General features: G+C 47.7%; 2 protein-coding genes and 1 long non-coding RNA gene across 9 annotated transcripts in view; 1 reads left to right on the top strand and 2 right to left on the bottom strand.

Annotated features, from left to right (window-relative positions):
- Positions 1-4,053, bottom strand: part of RASSF4 (Ras association domain family member 4) — a 34,195-nt gene extending 30,142 nt beyond the window's left edge. For all 7 annotated transcript variants that reach the window (XM_081560436.1, XM_081560464.1, XM_081560445.1 and 4 more), the window contains exon 1: positions 3,961-4,053. The gene's annotated coding sequence lies outside the window, so the exon portion shown is untranslated. The remainder of the gene's footprint in view (positions 1-3,960) is intronic.
- On the top strand, positions 1,390-27,416 carry LOC145533339 (uncharacterized). Its single transcript, XR_014074009.1, has 2 exons — positions 1,390-1,833; positions 21,047-27,416. It is a non-coding gene; the product is annotated as an uncharacterized LOC145533339 (long non-coding RNA).
- TMEM72 (transmembrane protein 72) overlaps positions 22,462-27,736 on the bottom strand; it is a 19,614-nt gene continuing 14,339 nt past the window's right edge. Inside the window, exons 3-5 of the mRNA XM_081560499.1 lie at positions 26,022-26,093; positions 24,366-24,505; positions 22,462-22,940 (exon numbers count right to left, since the gene is read on the bottom strand). Of these exons, the coding sequence (XP_081416625.1) occupies positions 22,462-22,940; positions 24,366-24,505; positions 26,022-26,093 (691 nt within the window). The remainder of the gene's footprint in view (positions 22,941-24,365; positions 24,506-26,021; positions 26,094-27,736) is intronic.

Genomic DNA, 27,736 nt, shown 5'->3' with positions numbered 1-27,736 from the left:
ACACACCTCTTCCTCCTCAAACTGGACCCGCCCCTTGCCTATGGAAGAAGAGATCTAAGGAAACAGGAGGGCTTCCCAGGTGGCATTAGTGGTAAAGAACCTGCCTGCCAATGCAGGAGACATGAGAATTCAATCCCTAGGTAGGGAAGATCCCCTGAAGGAGGAAGGAGGAAATGGCAGCCCACTCTAGTATTCTAGCCTGGAGAATCCCATGGACAGAGGAGCCTGATGGGCTACAGTTCATGGGGTCACAAAGGGTCAGACACAACTGAACATGCACTCATAGAAACAGGAATCCTTGCAGCCGTGCTTTTTGGGCCAAATAGCTACTCAGAATGATCACTGACCAATATCCCACTGGCCTGGGGATAGAGGGGCAGGCCCTCCGATTATTAAGTGCCAAGTGCTGTGGGGCAGCACTGATGCTCTCTATTGCTGCCCCCACCCCCTGCTCCCTGACGCGCCCTCCCTTCCCAGCCAGTGCTACCCACTGCACCATACCTGTGTACCGCATGCAGCTGCTGAAGGCGCCTTCCTGCAAGACATGGTTCAGCTTAGAACCATGGATCATGGAGCCCTTTGGAGTCTCTTGAAAGCTTAACACACTCTCTCCAGAAAAATGCCCATGTGTGCGTGAGTGTGCCTACATGCACACATGAGATTTGCATACCATTGCAGGGGATCAGTAAACCCTTACCCATGTGCCCCTGGATCCCTAGGTCCCAGGTTAAGAAATTCTGCTGAAATGTGTCACAACAAGAGAGAGGAGACAAGGAGGCATCCCAGAGAGAAGGCAGGTGTGAGCTTTGCTGGGGCATTGGCTTGGTACATGATTTCAGCATGCTGTTGCATCTCTTGGGCCTCAGCTTAGCCAGGATTGTAGCCAGGCAGCTGGACAGGAGTGTCTTTAGGTCTCTTCCCAGCTCTGCAGCTATGGGGCTGTACGACACCTTCACTTCTACCCACCAAGGTCAGGCAAGGCTGTTGTTGTTGTTCTTGTTGGGTCACTAAACTTGTGTTCAACTCTTTTGTGACCCCATAGATTATAGCCCACCAGGCTCCTCTGTCCATGGGATTTCCCAAGCAAGAACACTGGACTGGGTTGCCATTTCCTCCTCCAGGGATTTTCCCAACCTAGGGATCGAACCTGTGTCTCTAACACCACAGGTGTATTCTTTACCACTGAACCACCTAGGAAGCCCAAGGCAAGGGGAAGGGGCTCCAAATCTCTTTCAGCAGTGCATCCTGGGGAAGGAGGTCAGAAGCCAAAAAAGCGAGGAAACCAACTGCAAGTTCCCCTTTAACAAGAGTGAGAAATCTGCTGAAGCTGCGGGAAGTACAGCCACTTCCTATTTGATTTTGATTTACTTTAAAACAATTTGAAAATGTTTTCTCCAGTGTACTCTGTGGCAGGATAACCACCAGCCTTTGCAAAGATCTGGATTTAGAGCTCTGCTCTGGGATTCTGATGCTGAAGCTGAAACTCCAATACTTTGGCCACCTGACGCGGAGAACTGACAAATTTGAAAAGACCCTGATGCTGGGAATGACTGAAGGTGGGAGGAGAAGGGGACGACAGAGGATGAGATGGTTGGATGGCATCACTGATTCAATGGACATGAGTTTGAGTAAGCTCTGGGAGTTGGTGATGGACAGGGAAGCCTGGCGTACTGCAGTCCATGGGGTCACAAAAAGTCGAATATGACTGAACGACTGAACTGAACTGAACCAGGATTCTGTAGCTGTGTGACCTTAGGCAAATCCCTTTCCTTCTCTGACCTTCAGATTCCTCAGCTGAATCACTGACTGCTGTGAAGGTGAATGAGGGAACAGGTAAGATGGGCTTCATCCATGATAAACAAAATTTCCCAGTAGAAGTCTGAATGGGAGTCCAGGGCTCCAGAGGGACAGCGAGGCTCTGATATGGGAACACGGTACTCAGAGAGGATGACGGTCCTCAGCAGGAGCGTCTATGAGCCACGGTATCTGGCTGAACTCACAAAACCAGGGCCCAGTCCACAGTGCTTTCTGGCAGCTCCCATAGTCAGAGCTTCCCCTTTGAGCCTCTGCATTTATAGAACCTGAACTATAACACATGCCTGAGTTCTGTTCATATTCTGTTGTTACGGGTCATTGTCCAGCTGACCCTGACCCAGGGGGACTCTGGACCTTTACTCTGTTCTCCAGGCCACCTGTTGGAGTCTCATGGTGGAAATACGCCTCCATCCCCCTCACCCCCTAACCCCCCACACCCTCACCTCCCCTCATCCCCACCCCTCCTCCACAACCCTCGCTTTCACACTGACACTTTAATCTGTGGTCTCAATCTCCCTTTCCCTGCAAAGTCTTGAACCACCAGCACTATGCACAGAGCGGATAATGACAAAAACTAATGAAAATGTACTGACAACGGTGAAACACACCCCATAACAACTTCTGGCCAGCAAAATTTTTTGACCTAGGGCTAAGGCATTCATCTTCTCTTTTCTTCCTTCCCCTTCCTCCCCTCTCCCTCCCATCCCCATCCCCCCCACCTCCGCCTTCCTGGCTTCTCTCCTTAGCACCTCCCACCCTGCTGGCAGCAGCTCAGGAATTACTCAAGGGAGTTGGAGGCAGACAGATCGGCATTTTAGTTGTTGTTATTGTTCACTCATGGCTTCTGCCAACAAATCTTGATCGTGCTGTGAGCAGTTAAACTACAGAGAAGCCTGTGAGGGTCCTTCTTGCAAGTGGAAGTGCATGGCTTTGGAGTCCAACTTGTTCAGTCACTAAGTCATATCCTACTCTGCAAACTCATTGGCTGCAGCGTGCCAGACTTCCCTGTCCTTCACCATTTCTGGGCTCAAATTCCAGAATCCCAGCCCTCACCTGTTATGACCCTACTTAATTCCTCTGTGAAGTGGGGTTATTAAAGCTTTTTCAGTGTTTTAAGAAAACACTGTCACTGGCCTGGCACTGATCCTGGTGCGAGAGATCACACACAGCCCTCCCCCAGGGCTGTGCCAGATTAATAAAACAAAAGCATCTGTCCAGAATGGGAAGTGCAGGACAGAGTCAGGAGCATGGGGCAAACAGGGTGGCTGAAGTCAGTGGGGGAAATGAAAGAAATCTGGCATAATAAGCCCTGGCTAAAAATCCTGACCCTATCCCTGACTCATCTCTGTAAAACCAGACAACTCTGTAACTTTTCAAACTTCAGTTTTCTCATCTGAAGATGGGGCACTGAAAGCATCAAGGCTGTGAGAAGTGTGAGAAGCATATTGTGCTAAAACTCTTAGCACAGGTCTGACAACAAGGTAAATCTTCTGTAAATAGCGATTGTGAGGCCCTACTGCTGCTATTGACTTCCCTGGTGGCTCGGATGATAAAGCGTCTGCCTACAATGCGGGAGACCCGGATTCAATACCAGGGTGGGTAAGGTCTCTTGGAGAAGGAAATGGCAACCCACTCCAGTACTCTTGCCTGGAAAATCCCATGGACGGAGGAGCCTGGTAGGCTACATTCCATGGGGTCGCAAAGAGTCGGACACGACTGAGCGACTTCACTTTTCACTGCTGCTATTATCTTGGTGTTCGTGGTCTTCCATCCATGAAATCTGAGGATTGCACCAGAGGCACTTCAAGCCTCTCCCCCCAATTCTAAGATCAATGCTGCTGGGATATTGGCCAAGATAAGAATCAAGGTGGGCAAAGATGTAGCCGGCGGCCACGCGCGCACCTTCTTTGCTCAGGTTTTAGCTCCTTAAGTGTCCTCTCATTGGAGCAGGTGCCTGGCGCAGTGCCCACTCTCAGCGTTGGGCCCGAGGCCCAGAAAGTGCCAGGCTGGCAGAGGGATGGGACTTAGCACGAGGCAGCCAAGGGGCACAAATGCCTAGACTCCAGAGCCCCTGGCTGGGGAATGTCCTGGGCTCGCGCGGTGGAGGGAGGTCGGAGCTCCGCGGGCGACCCGTGCATCACTCACCGACCACTCATCGCGCAGTCCAGTACCCACTGCCGGTGCCTTGCCCTCGCAGTCACCCGAGATACCTCCGCAGCGCCTGCTGCCCGGTCTTCCAGGACTTGGAGGGTCAGGCCCGCCCCTCCCCTCCCCTCGCCTCGCTCCAGCCAATGGCACAGCCCCATTTCTCCCTTTCCGCTCCGCCCCCCTCCTCTTCCCGCCCCTCCCCGCCTCTCGCCCAGCCCTGGCCAATGGCGTCATGTCACCTTGACGGACCCGCCCAGCTCCTGGCACACCCGGGAGGGTAGGCTCCGGGAGGTGCCAAGGGGCCTCGTGAAAGATTTGGGGCATCAGCTGAGCGGGATTTCTCGGGACCACCCCGAGGGCGCCTTGAGGGAGACTCACGAAGGAAGCAGCCCCAACTGGGTCGGCAGTATCAAGCTTGCGGGCCAAGATCAGGAACCCTGCGGGTATAGACACTCGGGTTTCCAACAAAGGTCGTTGTGCAAGCCCCGCAATTCTTAGTGTGCCTGTCATGAGAGAGGAGGTTATCAGTAGAACCCGAACGATGTTAGTTTTGGCTCAAGGGCCACCCGTCTGCAGTTAGGCTGCAAGGTTGGCGTTGCCTCTCAGAGCTTCACCGCGTTTAAGAAATCAGATCCTCAGATGATGAAGAGGAGGTAACTTCTCTGCCAGTTACTGCCTGCTGCAAGAGGATTCACCTGAGCAGGGGCAGAGTGAACGGAAGACCATGGCCTTTTGGGGAACTCGGAACAATTCAGTAATTCTGGGGTGTGGGGGTGGAAGGGAAGGAGAAAGGGTTGAGGAAAACAAGTCCAATATCTGTTTTATACCGCCATCCCAACCCTGATCTCGGGACTTCCCCTTCCCTCCCCCCAACATGAATCATTTTAGTTTCGTCTCAATCTGTGGTTTTAATATTTTTAGAGCCATATGGCTAATTTAGAATGTGATATGGACCTTTTAGAAAAATGCAGGTGCCCACATAGGCAAAACTCAGCCTGGGATTTGAGTCTATGAGCCTCTGGACCCCATTTGAGAGAGGCTGTACTAATCCTTGTTGTTAGGGCTGGTAGATATGGAGTAAAGAGATTGGGCTCTACCTTCGACTTCCTGCATGACCTTGCCCTGTTGCAAGTGGCTCTGGGCCTCAGTTTCCCCATCTGTAAAAATGAAGGAGCTAAAGATGACCAGGCCGAGGATCTTTCAGCCCTGTCTTTGCATGACTTCATGAAGAGTAGCGCATCCTCTGCCAATTCAGGACACCCCTGTGGTCAGGGACCTCCGTTCCTGCAGAGCCCAAAGACCTGATCACCAAAGCTGAGGACAATAATTGGGTGCTTCAGAAGTTCTTTCTTTTTTCAAACAGTAAGTAAAACTCAACGTAGCCCTCAACCTCTGAGCATTCATTCATGCCCAATAGGATAAATGGACAAAAGTAGGATAAAAATAGGACAAAAATAGGATAAAAGTAAGATACAATTTCCCTGGGGCCTTCCAGCACTTGAGAGTGCTGATCAAGCTGATGCTATCTTCAGAGCTAGGACTAGCCTGGAGTGATGATTGGCTTTAAGGAACAGCTTGATGTGTCCCTCACTCCCACTGTGTGCCAGGCACTCTGTAGGTGCTTTACAGTAGGGATCCTACCCGATTCCCACAACCTTCCTGGGAATGGTTTTTACTAACCACGTTTTACATGGAACACAATGGTCCATCCTCAAGGACCTTCAGAAGGAGAATCACCTTTTCCTCCAGTATTCATTGGCACCGTATTTGGCCCCCAGATCACTTATGGTAGGTGTTGTGTATACTCTTAGTTGCCAACCCAGTACCCGTTCTCTATTTTGGAAAAAAGAAAGAGAAGAAGAAAGGAAAAGAAAGGAAAATTGATGCAGCCACTATGGAGAATGGTAAGGAGGTTTGTCAAAAAACTAAAGATAGAGTTGCCATATGATCTAGCAGTCCCACTCTTTGGCATATATTTGGAGAAAACTCTAATTCAAAAAGATACATGGATCCCTGTGTTCATAGCAGTACCATTTACAATAGCCAAGACGTGGAAACAACCTAAATATCCATTGACAGATGGATAAAGAAGATATGGTTAAATATATACAATGGAATATTGGTCATAAAAAAGAATGAAATAATGCCATTTGCAGTTACATGGGTGGACCTAGAGATTATCATACTAAGAGATGTAAATCAGAAAGAGAAAGGCAAATGTTCTATGATATCACTTACATGTAGAATCTAAACTATGACACAAATGAACTTATCTACTAAACAGAAACAGACCCACAGACATAGAGAACAGACTTGTGGTTGCTAAGGAGGAGGGAGATATAGAGGAGGGATAAATTGGGAGTTTGGGATTAGCAGCTACAAAACTATCATATATATATAAAATGGATAAACAACAAGGTCCTACTTTTTAGCACAGCAAACTATATTCAATATCCTGTGATAAGCCATAATGGAAAAGAACAAGAAAAAGGAATATAACTGAATCACATTGCTATAAACCAAAAACTAACACAACATCGTGAATCAACAGTACTTCAAAAAAAAAAAAGTTGAGAGGGAGACAGAGAGAGAAACAGAGAGGGAGATAGCAAGAGTGAGCAACTTGTTTGGAGCAGCAATGTGCCACTCCCTAGTAATGGATTGTGACAATTTGTATTTTTCATACTGTACTTACAGCTCAACAGTGTGTCATGAAATTAAGTTAGTATGTGATTTGACTAGTATTTTGAAAATAGAAAATATCAATGTATAGCACACACAGTAAATGAAAGTTGTATCTTACAAAATTTTGTTTACCTTATGATTCATTTATGTGTATTAGGCTGTTATATAAAGTATATTTCTCACTGTGGGCCCCAGTAAAAAAAAGGTTGAAAGTTACTGTCTAAGTCAATCTTGACAATCTTTTACATAGTTTTCTCAGCTTCCTTTGAAGCTATAAGTGGTCATATGACCCACTTCTGAGCTAAGAGATAGGGAAAACTGTGCTAGAGGGTGAAGACAACTTTTGCTTTCCTGATAGAAGGAACAGATAGATTCCCCTTTTCCCTGTCTTTCTGTCTCAAATGTGGATAATGTGTAATGTCTGGAACATCGGCAACCATTTTGAGGTTATGGTACAACATGTCCACATACTAAAGCTAATGGAGCACAAAGATAAAAGGAGTCTGGGCCTTTAGTAACATTATGGAGTTGCTGCACAATGCCTCCACTGCCTTCTCTAGACATCCAGGCAGATTCTTTTTCTGAGCCACCAGGAAAGGCCCCCAAATAAACTACTATTTGTTTAAGGCAGGGGTTGGTAAGTCTTTTCCATAAAGGGCCAGATATTCAATATTTTAGGCTTTGTGGGCTAAGTGATCTCTGTCACAACTCCTTAATTCTGCTGTTGTGGTTTGGAAGTATCCATAGATAGCAGGCAAATCAAGGGACACTGGTGAAGTTACAATAAAACTATTAACAAAACAGGTGGCAGGCCACAAGTGACCCCTGGGCTGGAGTTTGCTAGCTTTCCCTGGATGATCTTGCCGTTTTTATTGCTTCTCTGACCTCATCTCCTCCTATTTCCCCTCCCTCTCTCTGTTCTTCTTCCCACATACCAGGCCCACTCCCACCTCATGGATTTTGCCCTTGCTGTTCCCCCAGCCTGGAAGGCTCTTCTCCCAAATATCTGCAGGACTCGTTCCGTCACCTCCTTCAGGTTTTACACACAAACTGCTCTTCTCTGCAGTCTTCCCTTGCCCACTATCTAAAAGGCCAGTCCCTGGCCTGCACATACTACTCTCTGGTATGCTGTGTATTTCATTTCTTTATCATGAGATCCTTAAGAGAGGGAGATTTTATCTGTTTCCTTAGACACTGATTCTGCCTGGAATGTGAAGGTGTTTAATCAATATTTGGTGTAGGATTGATTTTTTTTCCTGCCTGTCAGATTCAAGTAAGAAAACAGACATAAGGAGGCTCACTACCCCATCCAAGGGGACAAAGTGAGTAAAGTCATAGAATCTGAGTTTGCCTCCTAATTGCCCTGATGGTCATATTTGTGCCACCAGGGAATGAGAGTAGAACAATATCTACCTCTACAGGGGGCTTCCCTGATGACTCAGTGGGTAAAGAAACTGGGCGACTAAGCACGTACCTCTATTGGAAGATTGGGACTCAGGGGAGCAGGGGCCACAGAATTTTCTGGAAGACTTCTTCCCCCAGGGAATTGTCCCAATAAAGGGGACCTTTAGGAGTCAATAAGGAAATAGGGCATTATCCTGTTATCTTGGGCAGTCTCGTTTTTTTATAGCATTCCTGCTTCAGAAAATCGTTAGGAAAAAAATCTTTATTTTTTGAACAGTCCAGATTGACTTGTAAGATCCATAAAATGCCGGGGGGAAGCACTCATGATCCAACATTTGGATTAAGAAGGAGCCACAGAGAATAAACTTATGTCTGACTTGTAAGTGTGGAAACATAAAGCAGCCCAAGTCTGATCAAACACATGTGACTTCTTGCATCAGGTAAGGCTGCCCCTGGAGCAGTGCATTCTGCTTGGCTTTTCTTGAAGCTTCTTGGCACCAAGGCACCATTCCAAGAAAACGGAGAAATTACCTTCTTCCCTCTGGTGTTTTGAGAGGCAAGTCATGAAAATGCCTGGGTATAATCACACGCTGTTAAGATTCGACTTAGATTTCTCTGAGTCTTGAAAGAAAATAGACATATATTTTAACATAAATAGTATTAACAATGGAGATGATTTTCAAGGCCATTCTTTTAAAACAATAAAGTGGAGTTTGAATTAAAATTACTGGGTAATTTCGTAAGGCCTTTTGTGGGTGACTTTGTATGATTTTTCCCTTTTACTTTCTCTGACAGAAGATTCTGGACAAGTGAGTTTTTAAAGCAAGTTTCCAAAAATTCTGCAGATTTTGAATGTATATCTTTGGAAAACAACTTGATGATTGTACTTGATTGAGATCGGTACAATCTAGTTTCAAGCAGATTTTCTTTACTTTAATGGGTTCTGTTTTATTGAACCCATTAGCAGGAAGAGTCCACTTATAGAATACTTCTTGTACTATTCAGTTTGGTGGAATTCTTGAGTAGCAAGGTCATCCCATTGTATGATCTTAATGTGCAGCAGGATTTGCCAGTTTTCAGACAATGTCTCAAATAATTTGCATACCATCTACGTTTCTTTCCTATATGAAATAGTTTTCATTAGCTCCATTTGTTAGCATATAAATAATAACTTCAGGTTAATATATGGAACTCTGCAACTCATTCCAGAGGCAGGCTGAGAATGAGAATTTATTCTACAGATGGACATGAATTTCAATGATGTTTGCCATAAAAGAGCTTTCTCCTTAAATGGGCACACACACTTAACACATTATGTGTCCTTTAAGTTATGCTTTGGAAAAACATCCATCCCATACTGCAGATCTAATAAGTGCTAGGCACTGGGTTTCTTAGGAGGATGAGAGTTTGCTTTAAAAGGTGATATATTAATTGCTAAAGAGTGCTGCTGAAATTTCCTCTGGGGAAAAATAACTGCTTAGCTCAAGCCCTTTCTCCGCTTGGCCCCAAGAAGAGGATGTAAATGTACCCAGAACTGCTCGAAAAACATATGTGAGGACAAGGATGGCACGAACATCTCTAGGCAGAGAGCATACACAGGTCTGGTTTGTTGATCAGTCAAGATCTTTCTCTTCACACCCTCTTCCCTATCTTCCTGACACGACATACAGACTTTTTGTTTGTTTTTTTTTTTGTTCATCCAACAGTACAAATCAGAAAGTTAGGGAATGGACATCTCTCCATGTCCTTGGATTCTCCCTGCCTTCCCATGCCCCCCCCAGACCTGTGTCACCTCCCCACTCACCCACATCTCATATGTTCTTCCACCGTCTATGTGGCTGTGCCTCTGGAGGATGCTGACAACATGGGGTTGCTAAAAAGTTGATTATTACGAATGGATATTGTAATGATCGGGAGTTAATAAGATCTTCACAATAGGATGAAAATAACTGGCAATGCAAAACTCCTGGACAAACTGCATTTTCATTGTAACTATAATTTTAATAATAGAAAGTGACTTTAGGTTGTTTAATATTTTGATTCATTTAACAAAAAGCAAGACTGTTTACTGAACACAATGGCTGGATGTGAAAGAGTATAAGGGCAGGAGGATTTACAGGACGATGCGTTTCAAAGGAGAATGTCTTAAGTAAGGATTTCCCTCCACATAGAGTCTGTGTTGCTTGGGAGCCAGAATCTCTATGAATAACAAAATACTGACTGATACTCAATACTGACTGAGAATGAAGGAGTGTCAGGACCTTCCCTCAAGCCAGGATATTAAGCAGCCAAAGGAAGTGGAGACCTTCCAGATGAAAAATAAAGCATTTGATAAACAAGGGCCATTTGTCCAGCTCCTGGGTTGTAAATTTCAAAATGATCCTCCTCAGGCACTTTGGGGAGACTCCCCAGAATAGAGAATGTGGTTGCTACTGTGTTCTGGAGGGAAGAGTTGCCTCCTCTACCTTGTCTTCTAAGCATGCAGCTTCCCGAGGAATGTGAAACATCCCCAGTGGGGAAGGGGCAAGTTGGCCAGACTTGACCTGTTAACCTTGGGTTTAAAAAGATGTTTCAGCTGAATTGACCTTACCTCTGAACCTGCTATCAAAGCCACCTCTGTTTTGCCCCTGGTGTGACAGAAGCTGCCCATTCCCAAGCTTCCTTCTCAAACTTTGTAAACTAAGGACCTGACTGTTTAAGAAAGAATGTGTGTGCGTGTGTGTGTGTGTGTGTGTGTGTGTGTGTGTGTGTGTGTGTTGTTCAGTCGTTTCGACTCTTTGCGACCCCATGGACGGTAGCCCTCCAGGCTCCTCTGTCCATGGGATTTCCCAGGCAAGAATACTAGAGTGGGTTGCCATTCCCTTCTCCAGAGGATCTTCCCAACCCAGAGATCGAACCTATGTCTCCTGCACTGCAGGCAGATTCTTTATCATCTGAGCCACCAGGGAAGCCCTTAAGAAAGGATAGCCCTGTATAATTACTAAACTTCTTAAACTGTGTGTCCATTGGAAATTGTCTTTTTTTTCACTTTGAAAACTCTCCCTCATTGTAATAATTAAGATGTCAGCCTTACACCTGGGACAGAATTAGAATGACTGCTGTAATAGAGTTCTCCAGAGAAACACAAATAGGAAATATATATTATATTATATTATATATCCTATTGTGATAGGTGGATAGAGATTTATTTATTTGTTGAAATTGGCTCATCTGACAATTCCAATAAATAATTCCTGGGGGCTGACAGGTCCAAAATCTTTTGTGCAGACCAACTGGCTAGAGATTCAGATAAGAGTTGATGTAGCAGTCTTGAGTCTAAAATCTGCAGACCAGCAGTCTGGAAACTCAGTCAGGATTTTCATGCTGTAGTCTTGAAGCAGAATCGTTTCTTCCACAGGAAACTTCAGTCACTGCTCTTAAGGTATCCTTAAGGCCGTAAGATTGGCTATGTGTTTATGTGTGAGTGTGTATGTGTCGCTCAGTCGTGTCTGACTCTTTGCAACCCCATGGACTGTAGCCCTCCAGGCTCCTCTGTCCATGGAATTCTCTAGGCCAGAATACTGGAGTGGGTAGCCATTCCCTTCTCCAGGGGATCTTCCTGACCCAGGGACTGAACCCTGGTCTCTTTCATTGCAGGCAAATTCTTTATCACCAGAGCTACCAGGGAAGCCTCAAGATTGAATGAGACCCAATCACATTATAGAGGGAAATATGCTTTACTCAGAGTCTACTGATGTAAACGTTAATCACATCTTAAAAAAATACCTTCACAGCAGCATCTAGACTTGTGTTTGATCAGACAGCTGGGCACCATGGCTTAGCCAAGTGGACATAGAAAATGAATCACACCCCTCTCAGAACAGGGTCCGTGGCCAGGTGTGGCCTGATGCTGGGAATTTCAAGACACTTTGAAATATGACAGTGCCTCCTTTCCCAGGGATTTCCCATTTTAATGTACCTATATAATCTGGGACAATTTTTGAGGAACCTTTGCTTCTCCATTGGCCTACTGAGTCTAACTTAGGAGTTGGCTAGATAGTAAATATTTTCTGATTTGTGGCCTGTGCTATCTCTCTTGCTACTTCTCAAGCAGAAGCAGTCACAGATGACCTGTAAATGAATGGTATGGCTGTGTTCTGATAAAACTTTATTTACCAAAACAGGATGAGGGCTGAAGTTGGTCCATGAGTAAAGAGAGAGGTGGGGTTGCTATAGGACATTTTCTTTATGCAAAACCTAGCAAAGGGTGTGGGTAAGTTACACTCTAGCATGGGATGCTTTCATCTGTAAGAAACAAAAAACCTAAACAAAGGGGATTTTATTATCTTACACCGTAAAAAGCCCCAGGGATGGGTGGTTCCATTGTTGTTTAAGTCAGGGTCTCAGAGAACTTTTCAAGGACCCAGGTTCTTTCCATCTCTGCACTCATCCTCACACTTTTAGTTCCCCCTTACATTTGGAAACGGTTCTTATATTTCTCAGCAGTCATGACTACATTGAGTGGAAGGAGAGGAAGGGTGTGATCAAGTGAGGCTCATGTTAATAGCAAGGAAACCTTGTCCAGAAGGCACTGGGCCACCCCTGCCACCTCTCACTTCTCATAGGCTAGGAGTGGGATATGGATGCCCTGCAGAGGATGGACCTAGGTGACTGGACCCAAGTGACCCAGCATATGACTGGCAGAGGGGAGGAAGGTAGATCAGCTATGAAAATTCAGGCTCTACTAGCAAGCAAGGGATCAACAGTGCCCCTGGAAAGAAGCCCGTCCATGCCTGCGGTAACTGCAGAGTCACGGCAGACAAGGAGAGCCCATTGTGGGGGCAAAGTTACTGCATTGGGGTGAGTGAACTGGGTCTGAAGCGAGAGGGGAGGACAACAGCTGGAGAGAAGTTGAGGCGAGCAGTGTCCACTGTGGAGCACCAGGGAGGTGGGGAGGAAGCTCTCAGTAATTGGGAAAGGACCCTGACTAGAGAAAAGTGGCCTGGCTGCAAGCACTGGGAGCTGCCCAAACCTGAGAAATGGGAAGAGTGGCTATGGGGTCCTGAGGCCTGAAAGACGCCCACCAGCAACTGGGGGTCTTTGGCCATGGGCTCAGGGTTCAAGGAAGCATGAGGCCTTTGGGCGGCAGTGCTGGCTGGCCTCTTTCTGCTAACCGTTTTTATAAACCCTAGAGACTGGAACACAGCAAGTTCAGTTCAGTCACTCAGTCGTGTCTGACTCTTTGCGACCCCATGGACTGCAGCACGCCAGGCCTCCCTGTCCCTCACCAACTCCCGGAGTTTACTCAACTCATGTCCATAGAGTCGGTGATGACATCCAACCATCTCATTCTCTGTCGTCCCCTTCTCCTCCCACCTTCAATCTTTCCCAGCATCAGGGTCTTTTCAAATGAGTCAGTTCTTCACATCAGGTGGCCAGAGTATTGGAGTTCCAGCTTCAGCATCAGTCCTTCCAATGAATATTCAGGAATGATTTCCATTAGGATTGACTGATTGGATCTCCATGCAGTCCAAGGGACTCTCAAGAGTCTTCTCCAACACCATAGTTCAAAGCATCAATTCTTCGGTGTTCAGCTTTCTTTATAGTCCAACTCTCACATCCATACATGACTACTGGAAAAACCATAGCTTTGACTATATGGATCTTTGTTGGCAAAATAATGTCTCTGCTTTTTAATATGCTGTTTAGGTTGGTCATAACTTTCCTTCCAATGAGCAAGTATCTTTTAATTTCATGGCCACAGTCACCATCTGCAGTGATTTTGGAGCCCCCAAAAATAAAGTCTGTCACTGTTTCCACTGTTTCCCCATCTATTTGCCATGAAGTCATGGGACCATACGCCATGATTTTAGTTTTCTGAATATTGAGTTTTAAGACAACTTTTTCACTCTCCTCTTTCACTTTCATCAAGAGGCTCTTTAGTTCTTCTTCATTTTCTGCCATAAGGGTGGTGTCATCTGCATATCTGAGGTTATTGATATTTCTCCTGACAATCTTGATTCCAGCTTGTGCTTCATCCAGCCCAGCATTTCTCATGATGTACTCTGCTGCTGCTGCTAAGTCACGTCAGTCGTGTCCAACTCTGTGCCACCCCATAGATGGCAGCCCACCAGGCTCCCGTCCCTCGGATTCTCCAGGCAAAAATACTGGAGTAGGTTGCCATTTCCTTCTCCAGTGCATGAAAGTGAAAAGTGAAAGTGAAGTTGCTCAGTTGTGTCCAACTCTTCGCGACCCCATGGACTGTAGCTTACCAGGCTCCTCCATCCATGGGATTTCCCAGGCAAGAGTACTGGAGTGGGTTGCCATTGCCTTCTCCAGACGTACTCTGCATATAAGTTAAATAAGCAGGGTGACCATGTACAGCCTTGATGTACTCCTTTCCCAGTTTGGAACCAGTTTGTTGTTCCATGTCCAGTTCTAACTGTTGCTTCTTGACCTGCATACAGATTTCTCAGGAGGCAGGTCAGGTGGTCTGGTATTCCCATCTCTTTAAGAATTTTCCACAGTTTGTTATGATCCACACAAAGGCTTTGGCATAGTCAATAAAGCAGAAGTAGATGTTTTTCAGGAACTCTCTTGCTTTTTTTCGATGATCCAGTGGATGTTGGCAATTTGATCTCTGGTTCCTCTGCCTTTTCTAAATCCAGCTTGAACAACTGGAAGTTCATGGTGCACGTACTGTTGAAGCCTGGCTTAGAGAATTTTGAGCATTACTTTGCTAGCATGCAAGATGAGTGCAATTGTGCCGTAGTTTGAGCATTCTTTGGAAACACAGCAAGCAGGAGCAGAAAGAGACCTGGGCCTCTGGAAGGAAACCAGAGCATAGCCTGGGGATTGATGCATCTCTCTAAGTGTCAGAGAGCTTTTTACTCAGCTACTGCTTGCTTACCTACCGCATGGAGCAGGGGAGACCCTGCTGAGGATGCGATTCTGTTCTGAGCTTGGAGGCAGGCCATGTGGGAGGGCTTGGCACAGCTCCCAGGCTCTGTTCAGGCCCATCAGCCACCAGGGAAAATCTCAAAGGTGCCAGGCCTCTGGAAGGGTGAGCAACTCAGCACTAATTGCGCCTTGAGCAGGAGTCAGGCCTTGCTCAGGAGGTGGGAGGGTTTAGTGCTCAGAATAGAAACTGCTCCGGGGCATGCAAACACAGGTGGAAAATGATGTAAACAGTCAAGGCTTCAGTGGGGGGTTGGTCTTCTGCCTCTTCCCACCCAAACTCCCTAAACTGTCCTTATCCCTCCCTGTTCCTTTCCTCCTCTCAATCCATCCCTCAGAAAAATGAGCCTCAGAGGACTTAGATGGAAAGGACCTTAGGGTTTTCTGGATAACACCCTTCTCATTCAAAACACAGGGGAGACAGGTCCAGAGGATGGGACAAGGTCAAGGTCATGGGCTGATGAGGTCTGTGGTCAATCTAAGACTTTGTTCTTCTGATGGCTTGAAGAATTTCAGCTCTGGAGCCTATGATGAATACTGGCTCTTTGCTTTTTAGCTGTGAGCAGGAGTTTTTGTTCAGTCCCTCAGTTGTGCCTGACTCTTTGTGACCCTATGGACTGAAGTACACCAGGCTTCCCTGTCCTTCAGCACCTCCTGATCCAGTGTGCAAATTACTAAATTCTCCGTGCTGTGATTTCCCATTTGTAATGTGTGATTGTAAAGACCCTGCCTCATAGGCTTCGAGAATTAGAGAACACAAACTTGCAGAACACTGAATGCCCCCCCCCACACTCAGGTCTCATTTCTACCCATTATTGTTGCCTTGTTGTTGATAGGGCTCTTTGCCTTGAGCTCTTTCTACTGCACAAAAACCTTCTTTGTTGTCTATGGAGAACATATCTTCTGGCTTCTGATTCTGATGGACTTTGCCATGCTTCTCTTGTCCCAGAAGAGACAATGATGTACCTGGTAATATGCTAGTGCTTTTGAAGCTCAACATGAATCTTCCTTCCTGGGTTTCCCTCTGAATTCATCTCTCATGGAATTTTGTCTGCAGTTTCATTATAATGCTTATATCTGCCTTATGTTGGCCACACGTCCATCTATGGGATGAGACAGTAAGCCGGACTCATCCCTTTAGCCCCAGCACTTCGCATGGTGCCTAGCCCACTAGGAGGAGCTTAATGGATATTTGTTGCTTAAATGGCCTCTTGTCCCTAGCAACCCGATCTCTAAGTTTATACTGGTGCTGCTGGCCAAAAAGAAAGATATATTTCACTTTGAGGAGGGGAACCTGAGACCTGGGACCTGTAAACATCTCACTGGGTCTCCTGGAAACTGAAGTGATAGTGGGCTTGTGGCAGCCTCAACCCCACTCTGGACGACATGCAGCCTCAGTCAGAAGCAGTTGTTTAGGGACAAATGAATCATCACAGGCATTGCCTATTTACTTTACTTGTCATCTTCTCTTTAAAGGGGAATTTGATTTGAGACTCACAAAGGCTTTCAATATCCATTAGTTGGTAAACATTTCATTGGATGGGCTCTTGCACCTGCCTCAGTACATGTCAGAGCACTTCCACAGTTCTGACACTCCCACTGCCCCAGATCTCCATTCTCTATCTTCAGAGACTATGAATTTCCCAGAAGATCTAGCTTTTTTAAAAAACAAACCAACCACACAGCCTATCTTTAGACTCAGTATTGGATTTTCCTTGGACTCACTTTGAAGTCTGGGCAAATACTCCCTGTTAACGTGCCCGGCTGGGCATTGCTGAGGCTTGGAGCTGGGAGAAACTTTACAGATGACCTCATTTCTCAGCAGACCCCGGGGGAACATACTCCTGGCTTCCTGGAAGCTTCCTTTTATAAAGGCTGTTTTCACTTTTGTCATAATATGAAACTTACAGCATAATGTTCCCCTTAAATGAAACTTGGCTTCTCAGAAATCCACTTCCCTCTTGTGCAAAGGTCTTTACGAATCAATTCTTTCTTCTTCTCCAGACAATGAGAAAATAACCAGCCAGACAAACCCCATGGGAGCAGCCCTCATCCAGCCAATGGCGACACTACTTCTTTGTCTCCCAAGAATGTTAATTTTTCCTCCCCTCTCCAAGTGGCCAAACAGCTCGGTTTCCATTGACAGGGCAGCAGCTCAAATCTCCAGCTGATCCCAGGGCTTTGAGGTGAAGATGCAGACTGGATGACTGACCAGTTTGCAGAGAAAGGCTGACATTCTGTGCAGGCAGTGGATGGTGCAAGATGTTCTCCCATTTAGACACACCAAATAATACATGTCCTTTGAGAGAACAGTAAGGGGTGGAAGGAGTAGAACTCCAGAAAAAGAGGTTCAAGTCTGTTCCTGGGACATATATGTCACTGGCAAGATTTGGACTCCACCCTGAGCTGAAAGGGGTAGGTGGGACTTTGAGACAGTAACACAAAGCCTGCAGAAAGAGAGCTACATTTCAGCAAAGCTGACCAGGGAGCCAGCAAAAGATTCCAGAATGGCCATAGGCATTCATGTTCTAAAAAAAAGAGCATTCAGAGGCTGGAGACTGATGTTTGGTAAGTCCCTGCCAGCAACCAGGTGCTTTACTTCATTTAAATCCTTATATTTAACTCTCAGTCAGTTCTTAGAGGTAGGTACTCTTATTATTTCCTTTTTCCAAATGGAGAAATGGAGGTTCAGAGGGATTCCATGAGCTCTGACCACATAGCTGTTGAAAAGTAGATGTAAGATTCCAGACTACACCTTGTGCATCTGATGGCCAATGTTCTCATCAACACATGCCATATCTTCATGGTTGTGACACAAGTAATTAGGAACAAGACTTATAGACTGGCAGTATGAGGAACTCAGGGGACACTCTCCCTACAAACCAACTATTTAGCAGGAGGAAATTAAAAGTATCAATTATTTAAGATCCCTGGAAATTGTCCTAAGGGCATATATCAAATGGAGAAATATTCATTCAAGAAAATCTATTACATGCTGGTGGGAACAGAGAGGGTATATGGCATTTGAACCACGACCCATTGGCTTACTCCCTCTCAGTTCTCTCTCTTGTAAATCATTCCAGGTACCTGTAGTCCACTCTGGGCAAGGATGGCTAATAACACAGAGGAGCCCTCTCCCTCTAATTTTCACTTTACATTACAGTTTTCCCTCAAGCATTTGATAAATCCACTAACATTTCATGATAAAATCACTCGACAACTTGGAAATAGAAAGAAACTTCTTTAACCTTGTAAAGACATCTACAAAAAACTGAGTTAACATCATACTCAACGGTGAAAGATTGCTTTCTCTAAGACTCAGGAACAAGATAACGATGTCTGCTCTTATTCTAGTCAATGTTGTACTGGTGGTGGTAGCTAGGAAAATCAGGCGAGAAAGAGAAAAGGCTTCAAAAGACTCTTCAAGAAAGAGAAAAAGCAACCCACAGAATAGGAGAAAATATTTGACATTTCATACCTGGCAAAAGTCTAGTATCCAGAATATATTAAAAACTCTTTTCTTACAATTCAAAATAAAAAGACAAATAGTCCAGTTTAAAAAAGGGCAAACCATTTGAATGGGCGTTTCTCAAAGAAGGTATAGAAATGGTCAATAATTACATGGAAAGTTGCCCCAACCCATTAGTCGTTAAGTAAATGCATATCAAAATCATAATTAATGAATGACTATAATACAAAAAATCAGACAATAACAAATGTTGGTGAGAATATGGAGAAATCAGAACCCTCATACACTGTTGATGGTAGGGTAAAATGATGCAGCCCCTTTGCAAGACAGTTTGGCAGTTTCTCAAAGTGTTAAACATTGCTTTACCACTTAACCAAGCAATTCCACAGCTAGGTGTATATCAGGGAAATGAAAATACATGCTCACCCTAAAACTTGTAGATCAGGATGTTCATAGCAGCATTATTCATAATAGGCACAAAATGGAAACAACCCAAAAGTCCATCGAGAGATGAATGGATAAACACAAGTTGTATATCCATATAGGAGTGTTCAGCCATGGAAAGGAATAAAGTAAAATATGTGTCACAACATGGATGAACCTTGAGAACATTATGCTACGTGAATAAAGCAAGTCACAAAAGACCACATATCATATGATTCAATTTGCATGGAATGTCCAGAATAGGAAAACCTAAAAGGACAGAAAGTAGATTGTGGTTGCCTAGGGTAGGAGTGGAGTAGGGTGGGGAATAATTGCTAATGAGTAACAGACATTTTGTAGGGGTGATGAAAATGTATTATCTTAGGTTGTAGTAAACCCGATTATGAATATAACAAAGAACATTCAATTGCACACTTTGGTGAATTGTATGGTACTTGAACTATATCTCAATAAAGATATTTTAAAAATTAAAAAATAACCCTTTAGTACTGATGGGAGAGAGACTAGAATACTAGGTCACCTCCCAGCCTCACCGACCCAAGAGCACGGCTCCTCATTTCTGGGGGTCTGCTTTGGATCTCTGTCGAAGCTGGAGGGTGGTGTCTACACCCTCTCCAGGCTCAAGCCCTGGAATCTGGAGTTGAGACCTGCACTGGCCTTGCCCTGGAGACAAGCCTTGTTGATGTTTTCTCACTGCGAGTCCCCATAGTAACAAGCACTCACACTGACTTGGGTGATGTGTAATCTGAAAAAGCACTTTCCCCATCTTTCTTGGAAGAGTCTTTGCACCTATTCTGACAGAAGTGCTGTTATTCCTACTTAATAGGGGAACCTGGAACCAGAGAGGTGAAGGGGATTGGCAGAAGTCAGTCAACGTGTTAAGAGCAGATTTAAGAAACACCCCCCACTCCCCCTACCTCAGCCCAGTGCTCCTCTTCCAACAGTTCTGTTCTACATCTACACTATGTCTGCTCTGCCTTCTGCTGAGAAAGTGGGGCAGGCTACCGCAAGGTCAGCCTTTCTAGTCTTTGTTTCTCAGTGAGATGGAAGTTAGGACATCTTCGTAAGGACAGCAATAGATAAGGATATGGTTTAGTGTTGGATTGAGAATCAAATGGAGACATGGTGGTCGCCTGCTTTTGAGGAAGGTGCCACTTTCTTGCCTGGTCTGTTGATAGAGATGAGGGCTCTGGTCTATTGAATGACCTCATCCAAGCCTTTTTTGGAGGGTGGGGTGGGGTCAGCAAGAAGGGTGTTGAAGAGCTTTACCTTGTTAACCTAGGTAGGTTCATAATCACCAAGGCCTCTAATGCTTCATACCCAGCAGACTCCCTTTACTGACAGCAGGCACCAGGAAGCCCTAGTGTGCTAGTGTTTAGTTGCTCAGTCATGTCTGACTCTTTGTAACCCCATGGGCTGTAGCCTGCTAGGCTCCTCTGTTCGTGGAATTCTCCAGGCAAGAATACTGGAGTGGGTAGCCGTTTCCTTCTCCAGGGGATCTTCCAGACCCAGAAATCAAATGCAGGTATCCTGCATCGCACGCAGATTCTTTACTGTCTGAGTCACCGGGGAAGCCCGCCAGAAAACCTAGAGGTTTCAGAATATCACCCGGACCTCCCTTTGCCCACCTCACCTCTAAGACACCTCACGAACAATGCGATAGCAGATGTTTATTAAACACCTCTTAGTAAACTGAGATGTTTATTAATGGGATCTGAAAGCTCTGAGGTTGTGCTTCCCAGTTGCTGACTGAGACCAAGTCATCCATCTAGCTCAGCTGACTTGGGCTGAGAACGGGGCAGGAGCGTCGTGTTCCCTAGGGGCCTGTGCATTGAGGGTGTCTCTGCCCATCACCTCCACCCCTGCCCCCCATGAGAGGTGGACACCTTAGCTCTTCCCCACTTGGGCACCCTGGGTGCACAGCAGGCCAGCCTGAGAACTCTGGCCTGTTATGAATCCAGCACAATCCCTGCCTACACATACCCGTGATCCATATTACTCATTCTCCCCAGACAGTGACTCCTGAAGTTCCTCCTCGGTGGCAGCTAAAGAAACAACTCTGAAGCCTCCACCTTTGAGGGCTTATGAGAGTATCCTTTCTCACTTGGTTTTACAGAAGAACTGTTTTGCTTTGTTTTTCCCCAGGAAAGAATCTGCTTGTTGGGACACCTGCTGCCTTTAGGCACCGCACTGATACCAGCTTCCGGTTGACTATTTCCATTCATTTGCAAAATAACTTGTAGGGAATGTGGAAAAGTGTACAAGAATAAGCACATATTTCTTACCTAGACCTCAAAGCATGTGCCCTAAGGTTTATTCTGCAGAACCCTAGTGTTTGCTCACACACACGAATGGAGAAACATTATAATATAATTGCTCATTAATTAAGATTGCTTATGAAGAATAACACATCTATTCTTCCTTGCAACCACCTGAAGGAACACAGAACACTTTTTAGAAATATATATTGCAGATCCTTAACTGAATATTTGATTCAACTTTATTTGTTCATTCTGGGTTAACTGTCACTTCCATGGTCCTGTGGCACAGAGCTGGCCTGTTGCCTGCCCACTTTCTTATCTTCCCTTTTCCCCCTGCTCTTTTTCCTTCTCTCCCATTTCAAACAAACATACATTTCTCACCTCTCTGCTACCAGTCACCAAGCAGGCCAGAGCCATATCTCCATGCTGTGTGAGTCTCCAAGGCACCGCCCTGTGGTCCCTGCACACAGCAGGCGCCTTGTCCTGTATGTTGGCATTCACAGCCGAAGATTGTCAGCTCACAGTCACTTTTAGTTTACATCATCTGCTTGGAATCTTGAGAACCCATGTGGTGGGGATACAGGGAGCCCTCAGCGATGCTTCTGGAATGAGCATCACTCTCCCGGCCCAGCTCTCCCTGCAGTGAGCACAGAGCTGCATTGTCTCCCTGAGTGGCTCTGTGACTTCTGCTGCCTGCCGCCAGCACTGGAGCACGCAGAGAATGTGGTCTACTGCTCGGCGCTGCTCCCACCCTGGGGGTTCGCCACCTTGCCTTCCCTCCCTGCTTCCAGTCCTGAACACTCTCAGTTGGAGTTCAGGACCATGGCTGTTGTCAACACCTGCCTTTGAGATACATAAGCTGCCAGAGCACCGCTGGGCCTGCAGAGCTGAGATGTTACATCAGAGAGGAGATGGGCCGTGAAGGAGTATAGTGCCGGTGTCAGGAGCCGAAGAAGCCCCAGGACTTCTGGGCTTATGCCTTGTGTGAGGTGGGAGTGATGATCTCCTTCAGGGAAGCACAAGGACTTCTCCAGTCTGGGTCCAGGAGGGAGGAACCCGTGAGGGCTCAAGGCAGCGTAAGCTTCATCTGTGTCACCCTCACGGTCTCCACAGGACCTGTCCTGCTGCCCAATGGCCCCAGAGGCCCAGCCACCATGGAGATGTCTGGTAACCCCTGAAGAGCTGACCTGTGAAGACTCTGAGCTCCCCCGAGGGGCCCTGGACACCAGAAAATTTCTGGCAGGACCATCTATCTATACAGACCCCTTGCTGAGCATCCCCCAGCCTGGAAAGAGCAGTTCAGAAGAGGCTGGGGCTCGCGAGGGAAGAGAGGAAGAGTGGGGCCTCCGGGGGCGGGATGATGGGGGTGGTGTCAGAGGTGGTCTCCTCCGGCTCGCTGTCCCCATCGTCCGGGTCTTCTGCCAGGGCTGGGATGATTTTCACCACGCTGTCCTCAAAGTGCACCTGCTTCTTCTTGGCCAGTGAGTCAGCCGGCTCCAGAGTCAGCTCCGTCAGGGTGTCTGGGCGCCGGAGGGCGTTGGGTTTCCTTGTCCCCTTCAGGATGCTCTTCACGTGGATGAAGAGGGAGCCAGGTCCCTCCTTGAGGGCTCCGTGGAAGGTGTAGGTTTGCTCGGTGTCCCCAGAGCCGGTGGTGCTCACCACACTGCTGGAGGGGTCTGTGTACTGTTCTGGGGGGGCCAGCACCTCTGCTGCAGCTTTGCTCTTTTTCCGTTTGCTCAGCAGGAAGTAGGCCAGACCGGTGATGATGAGCATAGAGCCTGGGAGAGATCTGGGAGGTCAGGATGCTGGACACATCCTCGAGAAAAGCCAGAGGCTGTCCACGCCCACTGTCCCAACAGGCCACTGTGGCACGCCTGCGCAGCCACACTTAGGCCCCCAGTGCTCCAGCCCATACACCTAACTTGTCCTCACACACCCACATCAGACCCTGTGGCAGGCTGATGCCTGGCCAGCAGGGGATGTCAGCGGGGCCAGTGCTATGCTGGGGTCTTCACTGTGACCATTAGCCGGGAGACCCTGTGTCCGAGACCCACTTTGTGTCAGCCACCGATCCTTGTGCTGTTCCTGCCTGTCCTCCCTTCACTGGGCTCAGCCTCCCTCTCAGGGATGGCTTGCTGGGTCCGGACCTGCAATGCCTTCAGCAAACCTGGACCCTAGGTTGGATACCAGGATCCGACTGCTGATGGGAGCTTCTTTCTATTCCCAGGAGTGGGGACAATCTCCTTTACTACCCACCTGCCTCCAGTAAACACAAAGGAAGTTGCAAAGCCCTTTGGGTGCAGCCGGCACAGTATTTACTCACCTCCTGGCCCCTCATGCAACCCCCAGGCCAGAGGCCCCTCTGTCTCCTGCTGAGAGCCCCTCCTTGTCCAGAGGAAGGGGTGAAAGAGGCTCTCCTGCCTGCCAGGGCCAGAGCCTCCTGTGTATCTCAAACTCTCAAAGGTAGGAGGTTGTGGCTCACTCTGACCTTGGCTGTGCTGAGTCTGACTCAACTGAGGCTGCCTGGAGGGGCCCTGAGGGGCAAGGATAGATCTGAGAGGCTAGGAAAGAAACTATAGGGAAGAAGAGGAGGCTCTGCCTTTGAACCTCATTTCCAAGGGCAGTCGGCTTCCTGGCATTTTAGATGGGTATTGAGGAGGGGTGCAGTTTTCACAGAGAGAGAAGTGTCCCAGCAGAAAAAGTCATCATTGAAACCCAGGAGGTAGAAGCATCCATTTCTGGCTTCTGAGATCAGAAAACTGGGCTGGCTAGCAGGGTGAGTGTAGGGGGATAAAAAGAAGAGGGGGTTGTGAGGACCTTTGGGGGTCCCATTTAGTGTGCCTTTCAAACCAGGCTGAGGAGTTTGCACCTGAATGGGTAGGGGCTAAGGAGACACAAAGGTTTGGATGGAGAAGTGATCATCTCACTCTCTCTGAAAACTCAGATCACACACGAGAATTGGAGAAAAGGTCAGTTCGCTTTTGTGGGTATAACCTCTAGACATTTAGAGGAAAAATGCATTTCCTGGGACGTTCCTGCCTCTTGATCAGTTCTTCATCCCTATGAACTATGCCAGGAAGGGGCCAGTGCGACCCTAAAGCCAGCATCACTGGAGGCCCATGAGAGGGGGATTCAGACCCTCCTGCTCAGAACCTAACCTTGGCTGGAGTCTGCCTGCCTCCACTACCTCCTGGAGCTCCTACCTGGGATGGTCACGTGCCAGACCAGGACAGGGTGGAGGAAGCAGGCCACTGACAGCAGCATGTAGGCCAGGAACCTCTGGAAACAGCCCAGCCAGTGGGCCTTCTCTCTTGCTCTGTAGGCTAGGGACCCTGGCTGACACCTGCAGGGAGGAAGTCCAGGATTGGCAGGAAGTAGGGAGGTGCCCAGAAAAGTCCCAGCAATGTAAGAAGCCCTCAGAGTCTGGGACTGGGTTCCATTATGGCAGTGTTCTCTGCAGTGGCCTCTGGTTGAACTCTTCCCAGGAGGTGAACTCCTCACTGTGGGTTTCACAGTTAGGGGTCCTTGCCTGAGCCTCTCCAAAGGGTCTCCAACAGTTTTTCTGAAAGGCCGTGCAGCCACGGCTGTCTGGTCTAGGGGGAAGAAGGTAAATGCTCTCAGGATGCTGCAAAGGTGGTGGGAAGAAGAGTAGGAGACTCAGGGGCACCTTGTGAAGTGGAGAAAGTGTGCAGCACAGGGGACACTTGGCTGGGACAGTTTGAGGGTTGTGCATTGTACAAAGGGCCTAGACACATGGGCGACAGGGCTGGAATCCAGTTGTACCCCGCTCAAAGGGGCCTTGCCTAGACGTGAGATGGCATAGGCCTAGAGGGGCTTCTCTGTTAACTGGCATGCAAGGACCACACATGGGCCTGGTAGAAGTCTGATGCTGAGCAGGTTTCCTTAAGGATGCTTCCTCCAAGTTGCAAAGGAAGTTAGTGTTTGCGTTTAGTTCCACCTCCTTCACCCTTTGAATTGGGCTAAAGCCGGACTTTGCACACACCCCAGGCTCACTTTGCAGGAATGTTATGGCTGAGTTATGTGGGACCAGAGCCTTCTGCCATGGTCCATTGGTGCCCCCTGGTGGTCATTATTTTGTGACAAACCCAGGGTGGGAATGGAGGAAGTCCAGAGAGGGTAAAATGCCCCTTTAGGGTGAGGGCAGCACCCTCCCCTGCCCTGAGAAGCTGCAAGGGTCCCTTAGCAGTGGTGTTCAGCAGAAATGGGAGAAGACTTCTGCCTCAGGGCTAGTGACCCTGGGAGGCAGCCAGTGGCCTTGCAAGATGCCAGGACAGCTGGATTTGAAGTCTGACTCTTCATGCTGACTGCAAAGAGACCCAACTGTGTAGGTTCTGAGAATGTGGTCCAGGATTAGTCCTTGGCCACACTGATGACAGCTTCTGTGAGCTGAGCACGAGTGGGCAGAGGTACAGGCCTCTGTGGCCATGTGGTCTCCCAAGACCCTGCAAGGTCTGCAGTTCTGCCCCAAAAATGGGCCTGGAGGCCAAGGCCCTGACTTGTCCATGCGTCATGGCAGGAGGCAGAGTCAGTTCTCAAACTCAGCTCTGCGTGCTCCAAGCTGGCCTTCTGTGGGATTCTGCCCCTTGGTGGCTGACTCAGATGGCAGGTACGGTGACTGGGTGTTTCTGGAGGATGAGGATGACTCTGCAAGTGGACTCTGGGTGGGGTCAAGCCCTGATGGATGTGTCAAGTCTGGGCTGGGGCTCACTGCAGGGTCGGGAGGGAACTCATCCACCGCTGCTTTAGGAGCAGAACACTTTGCAGTCATGTGCTAATGGGTGGAGGCATCTGGGGTGTTTGGGACTGGGGGTGTTGGGGGAGTTCCAGAGGCTACTTACTGGAAGCAGACAGATAGCAGCTGAGCCACAAAGTAGGCCCCTTCGCTCACAGAGACGGCAGCTCCAGTAAACCTGTGTGGAGACAGGTGAGGGAGGCCAGACACACTCTTCACATTCCTTGGGAGTTTTCTCACAGCACCTTGGCCTCCTGGCCTTCTGTGTATAGTTGAACAACTGACCGGGAGTTTCTTGACCGAATCCTGCCATCCAGCCAACATCCACTGGAGCTGCCTGGATGCCAGACCCTGTGGTGGGCTGGGCTGGGCCTTGGTAGTGGGGGTGGGGTGGAGGCTGGGGCCCAGAGGTAGGTGAGGGACCTACAGGCCAGCAGGGGAGACCATCTTGACCCCCACACTGCTGCTTGGACACTGGCAGGCATATCCATCCACCCACTGTCACCAGGACTGTGGGTGAACTAGGCAGCCATTTGGGGAGGGGGAAGGCCTGCCTTGCTTCTGGATTCCAGGAAGACAGTGCACAGTGGCCTGGCACAGGCTCAGTAAGACATGGAGGGCCTTCAGAGCCAGGAAAAGTCACTTCTGTCTGGCGGGGGCTCCAGGCTCGGGAGGCCTGCAGGGAAAAATGTCAGGCTCTGGGAATGCCAGAGTGACTGGGAAGGCTCTCTTGCGCTCTACAAGATGGAGTAACGGCTTAGAGGGGAGGTGACATGGGTGAGTTTAGTTAGAAGTTCCTAGAGTATCAACTGAGGGATAAGAAATAAGGCAGTGGCCAGAGGATGACAAAGGAGTGTAGGGTGGAGGCTGTGGGATCCATTGAAGAGTGTCAGAAAGACCTAGTTTTAAGTGGCTAAAGTGGTAGAGTGGAGATGGACTGGAAGGGTAGAATGGTATTGGGAGCTGATGGGTGTGATCCATATATTAACAGCAAACCAAGGAGGTTGCCCTGAGGAGCAGCCCTGGGGAGGGCTCCTTAGGACACAGACCAGGGCACAGTGATGCAGGTGGGTGTGGACGGGAGCAGGTGGGGGCGGAGGATGCAGCCTGGTGATGCTTCAGGCAGATTGGTGGTCCCTCAAGATGGCCTGCTGAGAAGCTGGGTTGTCAGAACCCACAGGGAAAGGACCCCAGGCTCTCCTCATCCTTGTACAGTTTTTTTTCCCCACTAGGGGGCGTTTGCAGAGGCAACTGGCAGAAGAGAAAGACAGAGGTTGAGAAACTAAAGGGACCCAGGTGGATGAATCTGGGCCCTGCTGGTCTTGGGCTTGGTGATGTGGGCTGAGCTGCTTACTCCTCTGAATTCTTTTAATTTGCAAAACAGACTATATAATGTGCACTTCTCCTATAACTCTGTCAAAGGTAAACGACATAATGTAAATAAAACATTTAACTGTGCTTGGCATATAGAGGAGCTCAAATAAAGAGTCCTTTGAACTGATCCCCGTCTCTCTAAAAAAAGAGCTTGCTTAATGTTTGCTGAATAAAGAAATGATTGATGAGATGGATAGATGGATGTATGGATGGGTAGGTGGAAGAGTGGGTGGGTGGATAGATGGCTGAATAGGTGGATGGGTGGATGGATGGATGGATGGATGGATGGATGGGTAGGTGGAAGCGTGGGTGGATGGATGGATGGAATGCTGATTGGTTGGTTTATGGGATGATCTGTCTAAAGTCCTTTCCAAACAAGAGGATATTCCAGAAGCCCCCGCTACTCCTTTCACCTTTGGGACAGAATGGAGCTCATGTGGGATGTGG

Source organism: Giraffa tippelskirchi, chromosome 2, assembly GCF_054371585.1.
Source record: "Giraffa tippelskirchi isolate mGirTip1 chromosome 2, T2T-mGirTip1v1.2.pri, whole genome shotgun sequence".
NCBI classification, from domain to species: domain Eukaryota; kingdom Metazoa; phylum Chordata; class Mammalia; order Artiodactyla; family Giraffidae; genus Giraffa; species Giraffa tippelskirchi.
This window is presented reverse-complemented; position numbering and strand designations above follow the sequence as displayed.